The sequence below is a fragment of the Globicephala melas genome, chromosome 15, assembly GCF_963455315.2.
Source record: "Globicephala melas chromosome 15, mGloMel1.2, whole genome shotgun sequence".
Taxonomy (NCBI): Eukaryota; Metazoa; Chordata; class Mammalia; order Artiodactyla; family Delphinidae; genus Globicephala; species Globicephala melas.
The window spans coordinates 56,304,029-56,325,022 of record NC_083328.1 but is presented as its reverse complement, the minus strand read 5'-3'; the positions used below and the strand labels follow the sequence as shown (position 1 = coordinate 56,325,022).

The following is a 20,994-nucleotide window of genomic DNA, read 5'->3' as shown; positions in this document are numbered from 1 at the left end:
GCCCCATCCGGCCTCGCGCGTCTGCTTCTCGGTTGTCCGAGTGTAGCGTCCGTACCCAGGACCTTTTCTCCCTCCCGGTTCTTAGTTCCTTGTGCATTCTTCGGCCGAGAATCGCATTATTTTTTTCCTCGGGAAGACTTCTTTTGACCCATTTTCACCACCTCCCCTCCCCCCTCAAGTCGTTTGAATCCCCAGTGTCTGTTTTCCGTGGATTTCCAGAGAGCTGCAAGACGTTACATCCTTTTTACCTGGAGATTTTGGGCTCAAGGAAAATGGTTGAGTTGCTGCAAGCCTAAAACTGGATTCCGTGTTGTGTATACTAAGCTTTGTCTGCTTTTCTTCCCATGAGAATTCGGGTCTTGTCTCACCCAGATTATCGCCTCTATTTTCTTTCCATCTCTTTGCTGATACTCACGATTCAGTACTGTAGCACTCTGGGCATTAAGCCTTTCTCTTTTGAGGGAAAACGACTTCTCGCCTTGGCGGTTGCACATGCTCTTCCCAGAGAATCGGTTTTATTATCAGGTTTTATTTTCTGCATTGTGATCTAGTCCAGATATTTTCTTCTCTTTACAGGTCTTCAGTTTGGGTCCTCCTTCAAACAGCCATTGCAACTCTTGAAAGTATCCACTGTCTTGATACTCTAATATGAGTTTTACGATATAATAACATTTTACATGTGGCTATATATATTTTTTCTTGTCGTTGCCAGATTCCTATTTCAGGAAATCAGCTTGTTTTAAATGTAGATTATGGGAGTGAGAAAGTGGCAGGATGAGTGTGAGGTCGTGTTTTTAAAAATTATTATTATTTTTTACTTTATTTTTTTATACAGCAGGTCCTTATTGGTCATCAGTTTTATACACATCAGTGTATACATGTCAATCCCAATCGGCCAATTCATCACAACCCCCCACCCCACCCCCCCGGATGTGAGGTCTTTATTGGATAGTCTTGGACGTCAGCCCAACAACCCAGTTGCTTTAGTTTTATATGATTTGGATGATTAAATATTAAAAACACCCCTATTTTGCTGTGAAAAGTTTGAGAGTTTTAATTCTTTTGTCTTTTCCTATGTTCTTGAAAGAGAATTGGAAAAGAGATGATCTGCTCTCAACGTATACCGTTTTTAGAGCCTAGTTCCTGTTTTGAGAAGCACTTGATTTTTAAGCAATGCAAAACATTAGTTCCTTCGTGGTTTTGTACTGCCTCATTAGAGATGGATGTAAATTCCAGAGATTCAGCAAAAAGAATTACAGCCATGTAGCCAGCTCTTTGTGACCACTGGCCATGAGGATTCTGAGTATTGTAATTTCGGTGTTTGCCACCAGTCAGGCACTCTTAAAATTTTTTTTTCATGTACTCTTCTAAGAGCTTTAATAAACTCATTAGTCCTTATAAAAGTCATGAAAAGCTATCTCTTAGATAATGAGAACTAAAGAAATAAATAAGGTATTGTTTTCTTTCCATTTGTTCTTTCTGTACTGTCCAGGGGTATACCTGTTGGAGAGGCAGTGTATTGATTGTGTATTGACCAAAGAATATACTTTGGTCTTAACTTTGAGGGAATTCAATAAAGATTTAATCTTTGTATTTTTTATTAGGAGAGTTGAGTTGGTGCCACCTTTCTTTTGTTAGAAAACCTCATTCTGATATCATTACACTACTTATCTTAAGGTAGGAGACTAGTTGTCATCGGAAACTAGAAGGAGCTGTTCAGTTTATCTTAGGAATTGTGGGCCCTGATTATAGTCATGTTCTGCCACACATGTTCCCTAGAGCAGTGTGATTCCCAAACCTGTCCCCACCTCAGACTTAACACATCATAGTCATTAGGGATGAGGCTAGGCATGTGTGTCTTAAGAAGTTCTTCAAAAGTTTTAGATTAGCTGGAGTATGTCTCATAGGTCTGAGAGAAATACCAAATAAAGATTGGTTTAAAATGATGGTAACGATGATGCTTACGTGTTCATGTTAGACACTGTGCCAAATACTTCATAAACATTTAAGTCTTGCAGTTATCCTCTGAGGTGGGTGTTTGTTATACCCAGCTTCCAGATTAGGCAACAGGCTCAGTGAAATTTTCTCTTTCTCCAAGGGCATATAGTGAGTTAGTAATGGAACTGTGTTTTGATTCTAGGTGTCTGACTTCAGACCCGGTGTTTCTTGACTTTCCACATCTTGGAAGGTACATGTGATGTAGTTCAGAGTAGTGGTTCTCACATGGAATCACTCAGAAGCTTAAAAAAAGAAAACCCTCAGATCTGCAGAGGGGTCTAAAATGTGTTTTAATTTTTAAAATTTTATTGAGGCATTATTACATACAGTAAAATGTACAGTTTTTACAAACGTAACAAGAGAACATTACATGCATGTAACATGTAACAAGAGAACATACATTTTAATCTAGGGCCCCAGATGTGCAGGAGGTGTGGGAACTCTGGGATCACAGTGCTTCATGGCAGTGCCGGGGGATGAGCTGGATCTTTGAAGGTGACTCCCAAGCATATTTTAGCACTCCAGGGAAAGCTTGGGGACATGCTGATTTTGGACTCATGCCAATCATGGAATTTCCTTAACCTCCATTAGTCTAGAAAATAAAGCTTTTGTTTGTAGCTTGATAATACTAATCTAGAAAATAGTTAGCTTTTCCTTGGTATTTGGGGCAGCATCAGTGTTGCCAGAATGGAACTGGTGCTGGGAGGTTGCCTTTTATCAGGTGCAGTGTTTCATCTTCAGTTAGGGAATTAGGAAGGGCTGCCCACTGGGAGCTCAAGAAAAAAGTTAGATTTCTATTGCTTTGTAGCCCATTTTTGAGGGACAGAATAGGAGAGGGTGCTTTTTAACCTATTGTTTTATCAACTTTAAACCTAAATGAAATAAAAGTAAACACGGCTCCTCTTCTTTGATGAATAATGAATATAAAGCATTAAGCATAACCTAAAAATAATATTATGCAGCTTGTAAAATTAAGTATGTTATTTTAGGGGCTCATGTATGAATTGTGCATTTAGATAGTATGACTGTTGAGTGTTGGCATCACTGCCCTCTGTATATCTGAGGAGACCATTAGCAAGGGGGATGTATGGTATTAAAAATATTTTGCTTAAACACATGTTGAAAGGAGAGATAAGGACCAAGATAATAGCCTGTAGGTTGTTTGAGAATACCTTATCAGGCAGTCATATAGCAGAATAGCTATTTTGTCTGGTTATTTAAAAGAGCAGTGAGGTTCCTTGGGCTTAAATTTATAACCTTGGGAGCGCTTTTCAGGTTCATAATTTGTGGTATCTTTATCTTCAGGCACTGTTCTTTCTCAGTTAATATTCTTTTTCAATTTTTGTCAGCAAGGTGGACTAGGATATGAAAACCCTTTATAATGGCTTAAAGTTTGCTTTCTGAATGTGAAAGCTATTTTGCAGTTTTTAGTAGCGTATTAAGTTTTGTATGTTTATATTTCTTTTCTTAAAAAATAAATTTTATTTATTTATTTATGGCTGTGTTCAGTCTTTGTTGCTGTGCGCAGGCTTTCTCTAGTTGCGGCGAGTGGGGGCTACTCTTTCGTTGCGGTGCGTGGGATTCTCACTGTGGTGGCTTCTCTTGTTGCGGAACATGGGCATTAGGCGTGCAGGCTTCAGTAGTTGCAGCACGTGGGCTCAGTAGTTGTAGCGCATGGGCTTAGTTGCTCTGTGGCATGTGGGATCTTCCAGGACCAGGGCTCACACCTGTGTCCCCTGCATTGGCAGGCGGATCCTTAACCACTGCTCCACCAGGGAAGCCCTCTTTGTATTTCTTGGATCTAAAATTTATTATTGAGTCTGCTGGTTTTATAGTAGGTAGTATTTTATAAGTATCTGGTCCCTGAGTTAAACTATTTTGGGAATATTTATTGAGGTCCGTCTTTTAAAAAGTATTTATTTATTTATTTGGCTGCACTGGGTCTTAGTTGCAGCACGCGGGATCTTTGGTGTCACGTGCGAGCAGGATCTTTTTAGTTGCGGCATGCGGACTTTTTAGTTGTGGCACGTGGGATCTAGTTCCCTGAGCAGGGATTGAGCCCGGACCCTCTGCACTGGGAGCTCAGAGTCTTAACCACTGGATCACCAGGGAAGTCCCGAGGTCTGTCTTTTAATATGAGGCCAAAGATCGCTGCCTAGACCAGTCTAGGGATTTGAGTTTGCAGTATTTTAACCACATGTGGTCTGGTGTAAAGATATTCATAATGTTGGAAAATTGAGTACACTTTTATAAACCATATATTTCTCATTGGAAAGCATTTCAGTTGTTGAGACCTATTATGAGACAGTGTGCTATTGATGATTTTACATAAATCTGTGAGGGAAAGTTTAAATTCTTTCTAGAAATGTGTCCTAAGTCAAGTGTACATTGTCTAGGTGGAGTACCTTAGAGGAAATATATCAGGAAATATGCTGAAGGCTGAAAACAGACTAAAATATCTGAAAATTAATGGAAAGACTCACTAATCAGAAGTGATAAAATAGGCCTTCTATTAGTGAGATAGGAATGTGAGGGCATAGCAAAAGTTCCTTGACTTTCCATGACTTTTCCTGCCAGAAACACATAGTGTTTTTTTTTTTTTTTTTAATTTATTTATTTTTGGCTGCATTGGGTCTTTGTTGCTGTGCGCAGGCTTTCTCTAGTTGCGGCGAGCGGGGGCTACTCTTCGTTGTGGTGCACGGGCTTCTCATTGCGGTGGTTTCTTTTGTTGCTGAGCACGGGCTTCAGTAGTTGTGGCACGCGGGGTAAGAGCGCAGGCTCAGTAGTTGTGGTGCACAGGCTTAGTTGCTCCGCGGCATGTGGGCTTCCCGAACCAGGGTTCGAACCTGTGTCCCCTGTATTGGTGGGCGGATTCTTAACACTGCGCCACCAGGGAAGTGCCACACATAGTATTTTGAATAAGAATTGGAAGGCTTATTCTAGTAGTCATCATGTCATAGTATATGGGGCAGTCTGTCAGTTATTGATAGGAATCTAAACCCCCTTTGATAGGCTGAATGTTTAGAAATAACAGAATTGTATGGCCTGAGATATTATCAGAGAGCATGCATCTAATGGACCTCCCGTGTCTTTCATTATCTCTCAGATCTTGGATATGTAAATGTTTGATTAACGAAAAAATCCAGAAGCTACTAAAGGATATAATAAGGCTATTTACTCTTTCAGCCTTAGGCTCCTTATTTTTCCTTATATATTGTTGGTCCTCTTTATTTAAGGTATGTAAATTTTATTAAACTACTTTTACTTAAAAGAAAATTTAACCCAAGAATATGTGTTTTGTGCTGTTAAGTTTGTATAGATACTGGTTAAGATACTTTTATTTTTATTTATTTTATTTTTTTTGCGGTACGCGGGCCTCTCACTGTTGTGGCCTCTCCCGTTGCGGAGCACAGGCTCCGGACGCGCAGGCTCAGCAGCCATGGCTCACGGGCCCAGCCGCTCCGCGGCATGTGGGATCTTCCTGGACCGGGGCACGAACCCGTGTCCCCTGCATCAGCAGGCGGACTCTCAACCACTGCGCCACCAGGGAAGCCCAAAAGATACTTTTAAAAGGACTTAGGAAATCTGAGTTTGAGTCCCACTTCTGCCTTTCCTTGACTGTGACCTTGGGCTCTTTTGCACTTAAGTTTCTCTTTAATTCTTTTTTTTTTTTCTTTTTGCGGTATGCGGGCCTCTCACTGTTGTGGCCTCTCCCGTTGCGGAGCACAGGCTCCAGACGTGCAGGCTTAGCGGCCATGGCTCACGGGTCCAGCCGCTCCGCGGCATGTGGGATCTTCCCAGACCGGGGCACGAACCCGTGTCCCCTGCATCGGCAGGCGGACTCTCAACCACTGCGCCACCAGGGAAGCCCTCTTTCATTCTTTTTTTTTAAAAAAATATTTATTTGGCTGTGCCAGGTCTTAGTTGTGGCATGCGGGATCTTTTTTTTTTTAGTTGTGGCTTGTGGGATCTTTAGTTGCGGCATGCAAACTCTTAGTTGCGGCATGTGGGATCTAATTCCCTGACCAGGGATCGAACCTGGGCCCCCGGCATTGGGAATGCGGAGCCTTAGTCCCTGGACCACCAGGGAAGTCCCTGCACTTCAGTTTCTTAATCTGTAAAGTGGGGTGATTACCGTGCATGGTTATTGTAAACATTAAATAAACTCATGCAGTAAAGTGCTTGGCTGTTAATAGATGCACATTTAAAACATAATAGCCATAAACTAATGTTTCAACTTTTTAATCTATGGAAAGGGGAGTAAGGCTTAATTTGTTTTAAGCATTACAGTCTTCCATTGGTCTTAGATATGTCCAAAACTTCAGATTCCAATCCTGTTGATTAGATATATTTGTTGGTAGAGTGCTGTGTCTCTTCTTTGCTCTCCACAAAGTTGGCATCATCTTAAAGTTGATGGTTAAAAGAATGGCGCTGTTAGTAGGAAAATAGGAATTGAATCTCCTTACTTCAGTTATATCCAGCACTGTTGATTTCATTAGTGAAGAAACTTTTTATTCTTCCAGTCGGGGCCAGACTTCATGACTCACGCCAGGTTGAGTTAGTCCCTCATCACTGGAAATGGAATTTCTGTTGGTGTTTAAAAAAAAAAAAAAAAAAATCAGGGCTCTCTTTCTGACTGAGGTGGAATAGCTGTTGGGGAGTCAGCCACAGTGTTCTTTTTAGAATTGCATTGACATTGTTAGATTAATTTGGGGGAGAATTGACACTTTAATAGTATTTAGTTTTCCTTCCTGGAACATGATATATCTTCCCACTATTATGTCTTTCAGTACACCATTTTAATAGCAATCATGGATATTTAGTATTAGATTTATTTATAAATATTTTATGGTTTTTGTTATGCATGACATTTTTTTCACGTCATTTTCTTGCTGGATTTTGCTTATAACATAGGAAAAGCTATTGGTATTTGTATTCTTTTTTGGTGTGTCCAGTTATTAAAAAAGATTTTTTAATTTTGTTGGCTTAATTCTCTTAATTTTTATTTTTTGGAGTGTATTGAGATAATCATGGTTTTTCTCCTTCAGTGAACTAATGTAAGCAAACCTCCTTAATTGGAATTTTAATGTGAAAACCATCCTTGCGTTCCAAAGAATCCCTGTTGGCCATGGTGTATTATTTTTATTGCACAATTGGATTCTGTTGTTTAATAATTTAATATTTTTGCATTTGTTTTGTGAGACACTTCTTTTCTACTTTTGATATGAAATTAGCATGACTTGGGAATCTTTCTAGATTTTTTTGTGCCCTAGAAGCTCTTAATGGTTTGCCTGGAAACCATTAGGGCCTGGTGCTTTTTTGTTGTTGTTTGGGTTGTAGGTCTTTGACCTCTTTTTAAAAATTTTCAGTGCTTTTGATTTGTGTTTTTTACCTCATTTTGAGCCACTTTTTTATTTTCTAGCTAATCCTCTGTTTAGTGTACATTTTAAATTCACTGTTACAAAGTTGTAATTTGGCTTATTTGTAGTTTCTGGTCATGTACGTTCATCTTCTTTGATCTTTTTTTTTTGAGAAAAGTTACATCTTTCTTTTTCTTAGATACACTTACCAGAAATTTGTCTGTTTTAATGGCTTTTTCAAAGCTTGATTTTACTGATCAGCTTTTGGCTTTGTTCATGATGATGTTTTTCTAATTTCATTTACATCTTGCTTTCATCTTTAATAACTTCCTTCTGCTTATTTTGGGTCTGCTTTATTTTTCTAGCATTTCAAATTGTATGTGACGTTCCCTTTTATTCAGGCTTCCTTCTTTTTGAATACATTTGATAAACATTTAAGGCTAGAAGTTTCCCTTTGAGTCCCACCTTGGGTAGACATCCTATTCCTTTTGCTATATAGTGTTCTCATTGTCATTCATTAAAAAATAAATTGTTTTGATCTCATCTTCAGTTTCAGAGTTAATAGAAATGAGTTTGAAGATTTCCAGGTGGATAGACTTATTTCCTTGTGTCTGTTGGATTAATTTCTTATTTTGAGGTATTGTGGAAAGTGAATGTGGTTTGGTTTTGTTCTTTGGAATTTGAGGTTCTGCTGATATGTAGATTTGTCAGTTTCTCCTTGTTTTTAATATTTTTTGAAGCATATATCAGGATCATATCAATTATAGTTTTATATGCACATGACATAATTTTTTTGTCCTCTTATAATGCTTTTTGTTTGTTTGAATTCTTTTCAGTCTGCTAGTATTGTATTTGCTTTCTGTTAACATTTGCTTAATAAAGTGGAGTAACATTGTCCAGGCATTTGTTTTGCTTACCCAAATTCAACTATATAAATGTGGCAAAGCATGGTGACAGTGACTACTCACCGATTTAGTCAGTGAATATATATTGGTATGGCCAAAAAGTTTGTTCGGGTTTTTGTAAGATGTTACAGAAACCTGAATGAACTTTTTGGCCAACCCAGTAATTGTGATCGAGCTTAGGGATGGTAGATCACTGTTTGGAGGGGCACCTCTTATAATGTGAGCCCTTGATAAATGCAGTATTGGTCTTGAAACATAAGGCTTGACTTTTACTATATCATGTTTCCTAAATGTAAGTCAACCGTTTTGTCAGTCTCCAGTGAGGTGCTTAAGATTTTGATTTATTCATTTTTGACTGAATGCCGTTTTCATCTTAAAGAATCCAACTCCTCTTTATGATGGGACTCTATTGTGGGTGTTTTACCGTTTATTTACCTTCAGTCTACTTGTATTATCTTGTTTTAGATGTATCTTTTTATATAAGCATATAGCTGAATTTTCCCTTCAGTCTGGAAGAAAAATTTGATTACTGATATGTTTGCATTCATTCCTGTCATTTTTTGTTTTGTATTTACTATACTTTTTTTCCTCTTTGTTTTTGTTTTTCTGTTTTCCAGTACGCGGGCCTGTCACTCCTGTGGCCTCTCCCGTTGCGGAGCACAGGCTCCGGACGCGCAGGCTTAGCAGCCATGGCTCACTGGCCCAGCCGCTCCGCGGCATGTGGGATCTTCCCAGACCGGGGCACGAACCCGTGTCCCCTGCATCGGCAGGCGGACTCTCAACCACTGCGCCACCAGGGAAGCCCTCCTCTTTGTTTTTGAACTGATTTTTTCCCCCTAGTTGTTTGAAGGTCATATGTTCATTTTCTCTTTTTTTGGAGTTGCCTGTAAATTTTTTTTTTTTAATTTATTTATTTAAATTTATTTTTGGCTGTGCTGGGTCTTTGTAGCTGCACGGGCTTTCTCTAGTGGCAGCGAGCGGGGGCTACTCTTCATTGTGGTGTGCGGCCTTCTCATTGTGGTGACTTCTTTTGTTGCACAGCATGTGCTCTAGGCACGTGGGCTTCAGTAGTTGTGGCACACGGGCTCAGTAGTTGTGGCTCGCGGGCTCTAGACCACAGGCTCAGTAGTTGTGGCAAACGGGCTTAGTTGCTCCGCAGCATGTGGGATCTTCCTGGACCAGGGCTCGAACCCGTGTCCCCTGCATTGGCAGGTGGATTCTTAACTACCGCGCCACCAGGGAACCCCAACCTGTAAATTTTTAACGCATTTAAACCATCACTTCTTTATTCTTGTTTAGAAATAATCAGAATCTTTATCTTCCGTTCCCCAACGAGACAGAGCTGCTGCTTGCTTTGACTTCCCTCTCCTTTCTCTTCCCTCTTCGACTTCCTATGTTGAAATCATGTAAGTAATTTAGTTGCAGATTGCTTATTTTCCTAAAAGTCAGCGTGTATTGCTTCCTGTGCTTATCATTGTTTATATAGCTCATATCTTCTTGGGTGCTTTAAAAAATTATATTGGAGTGCATCTACTAATTATTTCAGAGAAGGTCTTTGAATAGTAAATGTTGAGCTCTTTCATGTGTAGAAATGTCTTTCTCTTGCACTCCCATTTGAAAGCTGATTTGGCTGGATACGAGTTTCAAATTGTTTTCCTCATAACTTTGCCAGTGCGCTATTGTCTTCTAGCATCTGTGTTACTGATGAAAAGTCTAATTTTACCTTTATGTGATTTATGTATCTTTGTAGGAATTCACTTTTTTCCTTTGGGAGTTTTCAGGGATTTCCTGAAATTTCAATAGGATGTGACTATACATCTCCCCTTTCTACACTTATTAATTTTATTTCAAGCAGCCAATTATTCCTGTCTTCCCCTATCTCCCCCAGAAAATTTCTAGAACTCATATAACACAGATGTTGGACTTTCTGGTTCTGTGTTCTATATATCTACCTTTCTTTCATACTCAAGAGGCATTTTGGGAGAGTTTCTTAGTTTTGTTTTCCATTTGTTTTTTCTGTGCCCATTTTGTTATTAAATGTATCTGTGGAGCTTTATTTTGGAAATAAATATTTCTCCTTTTTTTCTATTATAAAAGTGTCTTTATTGGATACAATTTACATACAATAAAATATATCCATTTAAAGTGTATAGTTCCATACATTTTGACAGAGATATACACCCATGAAGCTGCCCTCTTGCCCCCAACAATTAAGATTCGGGTTATTACAGAAAGTTTTCTCCTGCCCCTGTATAGTCCTTCCCTCTCTCACTCCCCCAGCCAGTGATCTGCTATCAGATACAGAAATGATTAGCTTGCATTTTCTAGAGTTTCATATAATGGACTCATATAGTATGTAGCCTTTTGTGCCAAGCTTTTTTCACTCAGCCTGTTTTTGAGAGTCACCTATGTTAAGTATATTGGTGTGTTCCCCCCCCCTGCGCCCCACCCCCTGCCCCGCTCTTTTTGGTTTTGAAAGCTTGTCCCACAACCCCCAACTAGGAAATTAACATTGATACAGTTCACAGATCTTGTTTAGATTTAACCAGTTTTACATAAACTCTTGTATGTGTGTATTTAGTTCTATATAATTTTGTCACATGTGTAGATTCTTAACAGCCACAACCACAGCTGGCAATCATTTCTTAATTTCTAATTTTTCTTTATGGTAACTTATTCATTTTTAAAATTAATTTTTTTATTGAAGTATAGTTGATTTACAATAGCTTATTCATTTTACATGGATGAAATCTCATTTTACCTTGGAGGATATTTATGATTCTTTTAAAGCCTCCTCTTTGTTCCTGCAACTCTTTCCTTAGATGTTAACTTCTTGGTTTTGTGGTGTTGATTTTTCCCTTTTGGTGATTCTGGTTTATAAAGTGATCATCTCTGGTTTAAGGATTGCTATTCTCCTGTCAGTGGGTGCAGTGTCTGTTTACCAGTCTGTCAGGATGGATTGTAGGGGAGAGATGGGAAATACGGCCAGATGTGGGGGCTCCCCACTTCTGGGTAACAGCAGCTACGTGGATGTGTACTTATGCTTGGGCTCAAGTGCCTGTGCCCAGTGAAGACTTTGCCTCTTTGGGGGAGGGGGAGGGGAGTGTCTGGCCTGTCCAGTTGTGCCAAGTGTATTTCCCCACCATATCACTATGACTGCACCAGAGCCTGCTTCTGTTTCCCCATGGCAGCTACCCCATCGACAGCTTGGATGGAGCACCCATCTGCTCCCCGCACCTTCATAGCTGCTCCCAATTTTTATAGCATTTCTCTTTTCAGGGTTCTGGACAGTTATTGCCTCTATCAACTTCATTCTGCTGATGGTATCACTTCTTGTTTCTCAGAATTATTTTAGGAAATCAGTAAGTTTATATCTTTAGTCATTTCTAGGATTTAAGGTGGGAGGAGAAGGCATGTATGGCTAATGCAGTTTATCTTGTTGATCCAGTCTCCTTAAGCCATTTTTTGGGATGGATTTTTTTTTTTTTTTTTAGCTCCTCCGCATAGTATGCGGGATCCTAGTTCCCCTACCAGGGATCAAATCTGCGTCCCCTGCATTGGAAGCGCAGGAGTCTTAACCACTGGACTGCCAGGGAAGTCCTGGGATGGATTTTTTGGGATGGATTTTTGGGGAATGGGTATTAACTTTGAAACACCTGTTCCACTGATGGCCATTGAAACATGATGGATTGGTTGATACCAGGGTTTGAGAGAAATTGACCACTGGAGCTTATATGTTACATAGGGTTGGGAATTTCCTCTAGCCCTAGTTTGAGTACTAAACCAAAGCTCTGAAAAGTCTCAACATTTCTGTAAGGCAAGGGCAAGGATGAAGATGTTCATTCTCAATCTTTTTTTTCAGAGTTGAGGTTAATGAGTAGTCATTTTGCTGTTTTTTAATATTTCTCAGTGCAGTTTGGGCTTGTCTAAGAGGATTGTGTTGGCTTAACGTTGTAATATTTTTCTTCTTGATCTTTGTAATTCTTTTTTTAAGATTTGTTTCCAGATTAGACAGAATCATATTTCTTCTCCCAAAACCCTTTTTGTGTATATAGTTCTTGGAAACCTCAAGGTATGAAATAAATTGTTAATCTAATAAGTGTAAATTTAGTTTTCAGAAAAAAAGCTGTTCTGACTTTTTTTTCCTTCCCCATTTAGTTTTTCCTTGGTTTGGCTTGGATATTGGTGGGACCCTGGTCAAGCTGGTTTATTTTGAACCCAAAGACATCACTGCTGAAGAAGAAGAGGAAGAAGTGGAAAGTCTTAAAAGCATTCGAAAGTACCTGACCTCCAATGTGGCTTATGGGTCCACGGGTATTCGGGACGTGCACCTGGAGCTGAAGGATCTGACTCTGTGTGGACGCAAAGGCAATCTGCACTTTATACGCTTTCCCACTCATGACATGCCTGCTTTTATTCAAATGGGCAGAGATAAAAACTTCTCGAGTCTCCACACTGTCTTTTGTGCCACTGGAGGTGGAGCGTACAAATTTGAGCAGGATTTTCTCACAGTATGCATTTTTTAGCTTATATACAATTTATGGTAATCTGATTGTTAAAAATAATACCAATAGCAAGTGGTGGAATCATTTCCATCTCTAATGGAACTTGAATTTTCTTGAGTCAAGTTAAGATTAAATATCAATTAGTGATAGGAGTTGCCATCTAGAGATTGTTGTATAGTTTACTTTTTGCCCAATTCAGATGAGTTGATGAGAATCAGAAGCACTAACAGCATAGCATTTTGTTGTTCTTTTAGTATGAAAAAATAGTAAAGCTGTAATAAGCACAGGAAGGAACTACCAGTGAGGAACAATATCATTGTCTTGAACAATGTGATTGAAAAATAATTTAAAAAATTAATGTCATTTCATGTTATAAAATTGTTTCCAACGTTATCTACCACATAATTTTTCTTATCCCCCTCATTTGTTTCTTGGCAATTTTACTATTTAGAAATATGAGGAACTCTGGTCCAAAGCAGTGTTTTTCAGGCCTCAGGGTTAGTCAGAGATGGTTGACAGCAGAGTCTGCTCTCCCCAAATGCCTTTTGATGTGTCCTGAGCTGCACACTTGTTAACAGGAGTCTGGATAGTAGGTGGAGTGCCAGTGGGCCCTTGATTTTGTTTTCATTCAGTGAACACTGTGTGTAAGGCCTTGAGGCTAGGTCATTTGAGGGTGGATGTGGGGGTAGATGGGAGAATTGATAGGCGAATTGGTCAAGGCTCTGACCTTCAGAGTGCAGTGTAGATTTAAAATATCTTCAGTGACCATGTTTTTAATGCCACCAATGAGAATGTTATTACAGAGATTCTGCCTTTGCCTATGTTGTTTTTCATTTTCTCCCTGCCCCCAGCCTTGCGTGTCATTGTATGATTTGTGACTTTGTCTTTCTTTGTCCTCTATCTTCTTTCTCCCATAACTGACCATAACCATAATATAGAATTGACATGAATTTTAAAACTGGTTTTGCATTCTTTGCTTGAATTTTCCTTGGTTGTTGGTTTACAGTGGTTTCTTTCCTACCTGTGAGTAAACGGGAAGGTAGGAGGAGAGGAGGTCCCCCTCCTTTGCGGTCACAGTGGACTCTGGATTATAACTGATAGGTAGAGGAGAAAACCTCTCGATTTCTGGGACCCTGTAGAGATGCCTTTGGAACATGTTTGAATACCATTTGGCCTGTTACCGGAGGTTGTGTGCTGTGTGCTAATCCAAGGAGAGGTGCAGAGTAGATTTTAGACTTTAGGGATTGGCTCTTAGGCTGTTGGGATTTCTCATCTGTATGCACCAGCGCTGTCCTTGAAAACTGTGGGAAAATGAAATGCCTAACAAATCCTGTTTGTGCAACTGGAGTAACTATTATCTAATAAACCACAGTGAAGTATTTTTAAAAATATGGAGTTTACCCTGTTTCTTTTTTAATGTGAATCAGATTTCCTCACATTGTATTGAGTTTGCTTGTGGGTGCAACACATACATTATGAGTAACTTGAGTTAGTGAAATAACTTACGTATTTGGTCATCTGTCAATTAGGCTGGGATTCATTAGGATTAATAGCACAGCAGGGTACTTCAGGTAACATGAATTATGGGAAAGATAAAAGGAGGTATTGGTTTGACATACAATGGCAGAAAACTACTTTTATTCCAGTAGGCTACCAGTGTAAAATGATTTTGCTTTGACATGAAAATGCTGGCACTTGAGATTCAAGTGTCAGGAAATCAGAATTGAATTCATTGTGGCAGGGAGGGCATGGGCAGATAAAATAAGGACAGTGATGAACGTTTTCAAGGGCTTGGGTTTCCTCAGAGGAGTAATTTAATATTCGTAATTAGGGATTACTTAAGGATTAAGATGAAGTTACCTATTAACTTCCATCTCCTTTGGATCAAAGTAAATTGAGTATAATGTAATCAAATGAGAGTTGAATTAAAGGGGGAGGACTTGCAGGGCTAAACTTGGTTTTAAACAGAAATAGGTGCTTTAGGGGTTTGAGGCATCTTTGTATTTGTCACATATATTGAGTAGGTAGATAATGCTGGTAGCATTCAAATGGGTTAGAAGTTCATAGAGTAAAAAGTGAAAGTTGTTTTATATCATCTCTGCAAAGTTACCACAGTTAAAAGTTCATGTATCTTTTTAGTTTTTCTGTGCATGACTGTGTATGACACATACACGTGCATATAAATATGGTTTTAAAGTAAGGCAAATTGGATCATGTTGTATAAAATATTTCTCAGCTTGTTTTGTTTTTTTTTTTTGACTAAAAACATGTCTTGGAGTTCTTCCCACTTCAATTCTTAATTGAATAAAGATCCTCTTCATTCTCGGGACTTCCCTGGCGGTCCAGTGGTGAAGACTGCACTCCCACTGTAGGGGCCACGGGTTCGATCCCTGGTCGGGGAAGTAACATCCTGCATGCTTTGCGGCGTGGCCCAAAAAAAAAAAAGTATATATATTGATATATATGTATGTTTGTATAAAGATCCTCTTCATTCTTAATTGCTATACAATGTTCCATAATATGAATAATAATTTAATTATCCCTTTATTAATTATTTAAATGAAATTAAGTTGATAACAATGTTTTAAATTTTGATTCTGCTAAACTCCCCACATCCCTTGAGGCTGTAATCAGTTTAAATAGTGAAGTATTTTACTTTCTAATTGGATACTTTCAGTCCTTTGGCTGCAGATTATTAATAATAAAGTGTGGCCTACTTTGATACTGCTCTATAGCCTTGAAGATGGTCTTTGGAAGGTAGATGTTGGATTCCTTGTGGCTCCTGCCATGTGTTTCCAGCTCCTTGCATCATTTAGACTTCTTAGAGTCTGCTTTCTGATGGGGCTGTGCCTTCAGCTGTGCTCCTGCCTCATGGTCCCCGTAAGCAGACATCTTGTTTTCTGCTTGGGTTTTGGCACATTTCTCCAGCTGCTGCGGTGGTTTGAATGTATTGGGTCTGTGGGAGCAGAATTCTGTCTTGTCAGTCCATCCCTATGTTTGTTGTCTCCAGATCTGTTTTGTAAAGCAAGCACAAATAGTACACATCCATGAGCACTTTTATGGTTTGTCTTATGTAGAGGGGAATGCCTTATTAAACAGAGTTTTTATTTCTGCTTGGCTTGTTAAAAAATCTGAATACATTTTTATTTCATTACAGATAGGTGATCTTCAGCTTTGCAAACTTGATGAACTAGATTGCTTAATAAAAGGAATTTTATACATTGACTCAGTTGGATTCAATGGACGGTCACAGTGCTATTACTTTGAAAACCCTGCTGATTCCGAAAAATGTCAGAAGTTACCATTTGATTTGAGAAATCCATACCCTCTGCTCCTGGTGAACATTGGCTCTGGAGTTAGCATCTTAGCAGTATATTCCAAAGATAATTATAAGCGGGTCACAGGTACCAGGTATGTCTTTTATATAAAGGTCATTGTTTATTCTTGATATCATAATGGGTTAAAACTGAGTTTTCAGGTACTGCATGTAAGAACATCTTCAAGAACCTGTTAAAATTATGTGAAAGATATGTTTCTCTGGGATTGTGCAAGCAAATATTGTTTCTCTGTGGAAATTCTGATTTCATGATCTACTTTTCTTTAATCTCTATTGCTGAAGATTTCACTACCATAGTTTCATAAAACATCTCATCAGCAGACTCATTGAGCCCAAGGTCCCTGCCCTCAGATAGTGTTATGATATGCATATACCATAAAGTAACCAAAGCTACTAGGTAGCATTTATAAGGAGAAGGCAAGGCAAGATCCCAGCTTTGAACTAGTTTAGATTTTACATGTATCCACACATACACATGGCCAGGGGATGTCTTGAGATCTAGAAGTTGAGGTACTGAGCAGTAGAAAAATGTTTGGGGGAGGGTAGTCTGAAAAGGGAGGATTAGGTGGCAGATGAGAATGAATACCTTTTGGTTTAAGGATCAGCGATCACTTGAGGAAAAACAGGAGCTGGGGATTGGGATAAACAAGTTTTTGAACAGGTGTCAGTTAAAGAATGAGAGGAGTAATTTTGGGAGAGAAAACACATTCATGGAGGAGTTCTAGTCGGGTAAGGGGGGCTGATGACCCAGGGTGACAAGATACTTGGATGAGGATGACTCGGGGCTTGCACTTGGAGAGAGAAAGGGAAGAGGTGCCACCATGGCCCTGGTGGGCTGATCTGCACCTGAGGCTCCTAGTATTCAGCAGGTGCCCAGACTGCATTGGGGACATGGGTAAAGAAGCGGGCCCTGTGTTTTGCTGCTTTGTTTGCTTGGCTTATGTGAATATGGTATCTTCAAGGTGTCCATTAGACACTTTATTTTTATCTTTTCACAGACTTGTTTCCTACTTAGTGGCATCTGTATGATTGGGATGGGGCAAGAGTGGGTTGATACATGAATATGGTTTTGGATTCATAAATAATACCTGCCTATTCTTATTTTGAAAAATGTTATAATGCTATGTTTGTTTTTAATCACAGTCTTGGAGGAGGAACTTTTTTTGGTCTTTGCTGTCTTCTTACTGGCTGTACCACATTTGAAGAAGCTCTTGAAATGGCATCACGTGGAGATAGCACCAAAGTGGATAAACTAGTACGAGACATTTATGGAGGGGACTATGAGAGGTTTGGACTGCCAGGCTGGGCTGTGGCTTCAAGGTAAGGGAAAGGGACGTGTGTGCTCTAAGAAATACAGGGTAATACAGTGGAATATTATCAGCCATAAAGAAGAACAAAATAATGCCATTTGCAGCAACATGGGTGGATGGACCTAGAGATTCTTATACTGAGTGAAGTAAGTCAGACAGAGGAGGACAAATACCATGTGATATCACTTTATATATGGAATCTTAAAAAAGGCTACAAATGAACTTATCTACAAAACCAAAATAGAGTTACAGATGTAGAAAATAAACTTATGGTTACGGAGGGGTAAGGGATGGGGGAGGAAGAATTGGAAGATTGGGATTGACACATATACACTACTATATATAAAACAGATGACTAATAAGGACCTACTGTATAGCACAGGGAACTCTATTCAATACTCTGTAATGGCCTATATGGGAAAAGAATCTAAAAAAGAGTGGCTATATTTATTTGTATAACAGATTCACTTTGCTGTACACCTGAAACTAACATAGCATTTTAAATCATTTATACCCCAATTAAAAAAAAATACAGGAATAAAATATTAAGTATTGGGTATATCTTTTACCCTTTAAATAGCTTTACATACTATGAAGTCACCTGTTTAAAGTGTGCAATTTAGTAGTTTCTAGTATATTTATAGAATTCTGCAGCCATCTTCATAATACAATTTTGAAACATTTTAATCATTCCAGAAAGAAACTTTGTATCTGTTAGCTGTCACTCTCCATTCCGCCACCCACAGTCCCTAGTAAACACTAGTCTATTTTCTGTCTCTCTATGGCATCATACAATATGTGATTTTTGTGACTGGGTTCTTTCACTCAGCATAGTATTTTCAAGGTTCATCCATGTAGTGGCATGAATCAGTACTTTGTTCCTTTTTACTACAGAATAATATTCTTTGTATGGATATACAATGTTGTATTTATCCATTTATCAGTTGATTATCTTTTGGGTTGCTTCAACTCTTTGGTTTATTATGAATAATGGGGCTATAAACATTCATGTACAAGTCTTTGTGTGGACATATGTTTTTAATTCTCTTGGGTATATACCTAGGAGTGGAATTGCTGGGTCATATGGTAACTCAGTGTTTAATCTTTTGAGGAACTGTCAAACTGTTGTCCAAAGTGGCTGTACCATTTTACAGTTTCACCAGCGTATATAAGAGTTTAAATTTCTCTACATCCTTGCCAATACTTGTTATTGTCTGTCTTTCGGGTTTTAATTGCCTTAATAGGTGTAAGGGGATCTCTCTTTTTTTTTTTTTTTTTTTTGGGATCTCTCATTTTGATTTGCACTTCCCTGATGACTGATGGTGTTGAACATCTTTTAATATACTTATTGGCTCTTTATTTTCTTTGGAGAAATGTCTGTTCAAGTCTTTGCTCATTTTTTAGTTGGATTCTTTGTCTTTTTATTATTGAATTGTAAGAATTCTTATATATTTTGGATACAGGTCCTTTATCAAGTATATAATTTGCAAATATTTTCTCCCAGTCTGTTGGTTGTCTTTTCACTTCTTGATGGTGGCCTTTGCAGCATAGAAGTTTTAAATTTTGATGAACTCATTCTTATCTATCTTCTCTCTCATCACTTGTGCTTTTGATGTCATGTATAAGAAATCATTGCCTAACCTAAGATCATGAAGACTGACTTCTGTATTTTTTTCTAAGCATTTTATAGTTTTAGCTCTTACATTTAGGTCTGTGATCCATTTTGAGTTCATTTTTGTGTGTGGTGTGAGGTAGAGGTTCAGATTCATTCTTTTGCATGTGGCTATATAGGATATATAGTTGTCCCAGCACCATTTGTTGGATAGACTATTATTTCCCCATTGAATTCTCTCAGCCCCTTCGTTGAAAATCACTTGACCATAAATGTATGGGTTTATTTTTGGACTCTCATTTCTATTGCATTGATCTGTATTTCTATCCTTATGCCAGTACCACACTGCTTTGATTACTGTAGCTTTGTAGTACTAAGTTTTGAGACTGAGAAGAGTGAGTCCTTCAACTTAATCTTCTTTTTCAAGATTATTTTGGCTAACCTGGGTCCCTTGACATTCCATGTGAATTTTAGGATCAGCTTGTTGATAATCTGCACTAAAAGGCAACTGAGATTTTGACAGGGATTGTGTTGAGTCTGTTAGGTCACTTTGGAAAGTATTGCCATCCTAACACTATCAGGTCTTCTGACCCAAGAAGATAGAATGTCTTTCCATTTAGATCATTGCTGTCATTTACCAATGTTTTGTAGTTTTCAGTGTACAAGTGTTATTCTCTTGTTAAATATATTCCTAAGCATTTTAGTCTCTTTGATGCTATTATAAATGGAATTGTTTTCTTAATTTCATTTTTGGATTGTTTAGAAATACAGTTGCTTCTTTGTGTATTGGGGCACATGGTTTTTAATAATAGAAAAGGCACTCATATACATATTTGTTTACTAATTTTAGGTACTTTGTAAATGCTGTAGATTTAATTTTCTATGTTTGTAGCATCTGCTCAATGATAATCAGTTCCTTTTCTGATTGGTTGGGTTTGTGATCAGGTCATAGTTATTTAGATATCAATTCTGCTGGTCAGGTACTTTGAAATACCTGATCTTCTAGGGAAGTCTGAAACTCTTAAATAGTTTACTCAAGGACTCAGCTGTCAGATAAAGCAGTTTACCAGATGTGAATGTGACCATTTAGCTGAGTGGAACAGCTGTGCAGTTGGGGGCGAATTGCTAATTGAGGCATCTTCCTGAAATTTAGCCTGGTTGCAGAAGGAGCATGGTGCCTTCTATGGATCTGAATATGCAGATACGTGGCGTCAAAGCTAGATTTCAGTGGAAACCACAGGGAAAGCCATTTGCTCATTCAGAATGCTTGGGGTGTGGGAATTCCCTGGCAGTCCAGTGGTTAGGAGTCCGAGCTTCCACTGCAGGGGCCATGGGTTTGATCCCTGGCCAGGGAACTAAGATCCCACAAGCCATGCAGCGTGACCAAAAATAAAATAAAATAAAATAAAATAAAAGTTCATTAAAAAAAATATTTGAGGAAAAAACTAAAAACTAAACTAAACTAAAATTCTTTGTCATATTATCTTTAAAATAAAGAATGCTTGAGTTCTTGAAGTTGCATTTCTATTTGAGCAGATGCTCTGTTATTTTGTAATAAAATGTTTGAATATTTGAACAGTGGTGCCCTGAAAGTTACTTTTGTCTTAGTAAAGTAACATTAAGTTCTATTGAGCTGTGTTGCCTTTGGTTTAGCAATGAGATATTTTTTTTCCATCATAGCTTTGGAAACATGATGAGCAAGGAGAAGCGAGAAGCTGTGAGTAAAGAGGACCTTGCCAGAGCGACTTTGATCACCATCACCAACAACATTGGCTCAATAGCAAGAATGTGTGCCCTTAATGAAGTAAGGGGACATGGATTTTTTTAGTTGCTCTGAGGAAAATACAGAACTTACTATGTGGGCCCCGCCTTGTATACGTCTGTTTTCTCTGAACAGTGCCTAAATGTAGTCTTAAGTGGTGGAGTTTGTTTCATTGGCAAAGTTAAAACGTTTCACCTGTAGATTA

General features: G+C 38.6%; 1 protein-coding gene across 3 annotated transcripts in view; it reads left to right on the top strand.

Annotated features, from left to right (window-relative positions):
- PANK2 (pantothenate kinase 2) overlaps positions 1-20,994 on the top strand; it is a 31,615-nt gene that overhangs the window by 518 nt on the left and 10,103 nt on the right. Inside the window, exons 2-8 of one of the 3 annotated variants that reach the window (XM_060284629.2) lie at positions 8,881-9,669; positions 11,543-11,625; positions 12,258-12,335; positions 12,422-12,774; positions 15,926-16,179; positions 17,249-17,425; positions 20,708-20,831. In XM_060284629.2, coding sequence (XP_060140612.1) covers positions 12,667-12,774; positions 15,926-16,179; positions 17,249-17,425; positions 20,708-20,831 — 663 coding nt within the window. In that variant the 5' untranslated portion in view covers positions 8,881-9,669; positions 11,543-11,625; positions 12,258-12,335; positions 12,422-12,666. The remainder of the gene's footprint in view (positions 1-8,880; positions 9,670-11,542; positions 11,626-12,257; positions 12,336-12,421; positions 12,775-15,925; positions 16,180-17,248; positions 17,426-20,707; positions 20,832-20,994) is intronic. The other 2 variants (XM_060284628.2, XM_070043598.1) reach the window with 2 other exon arrangements.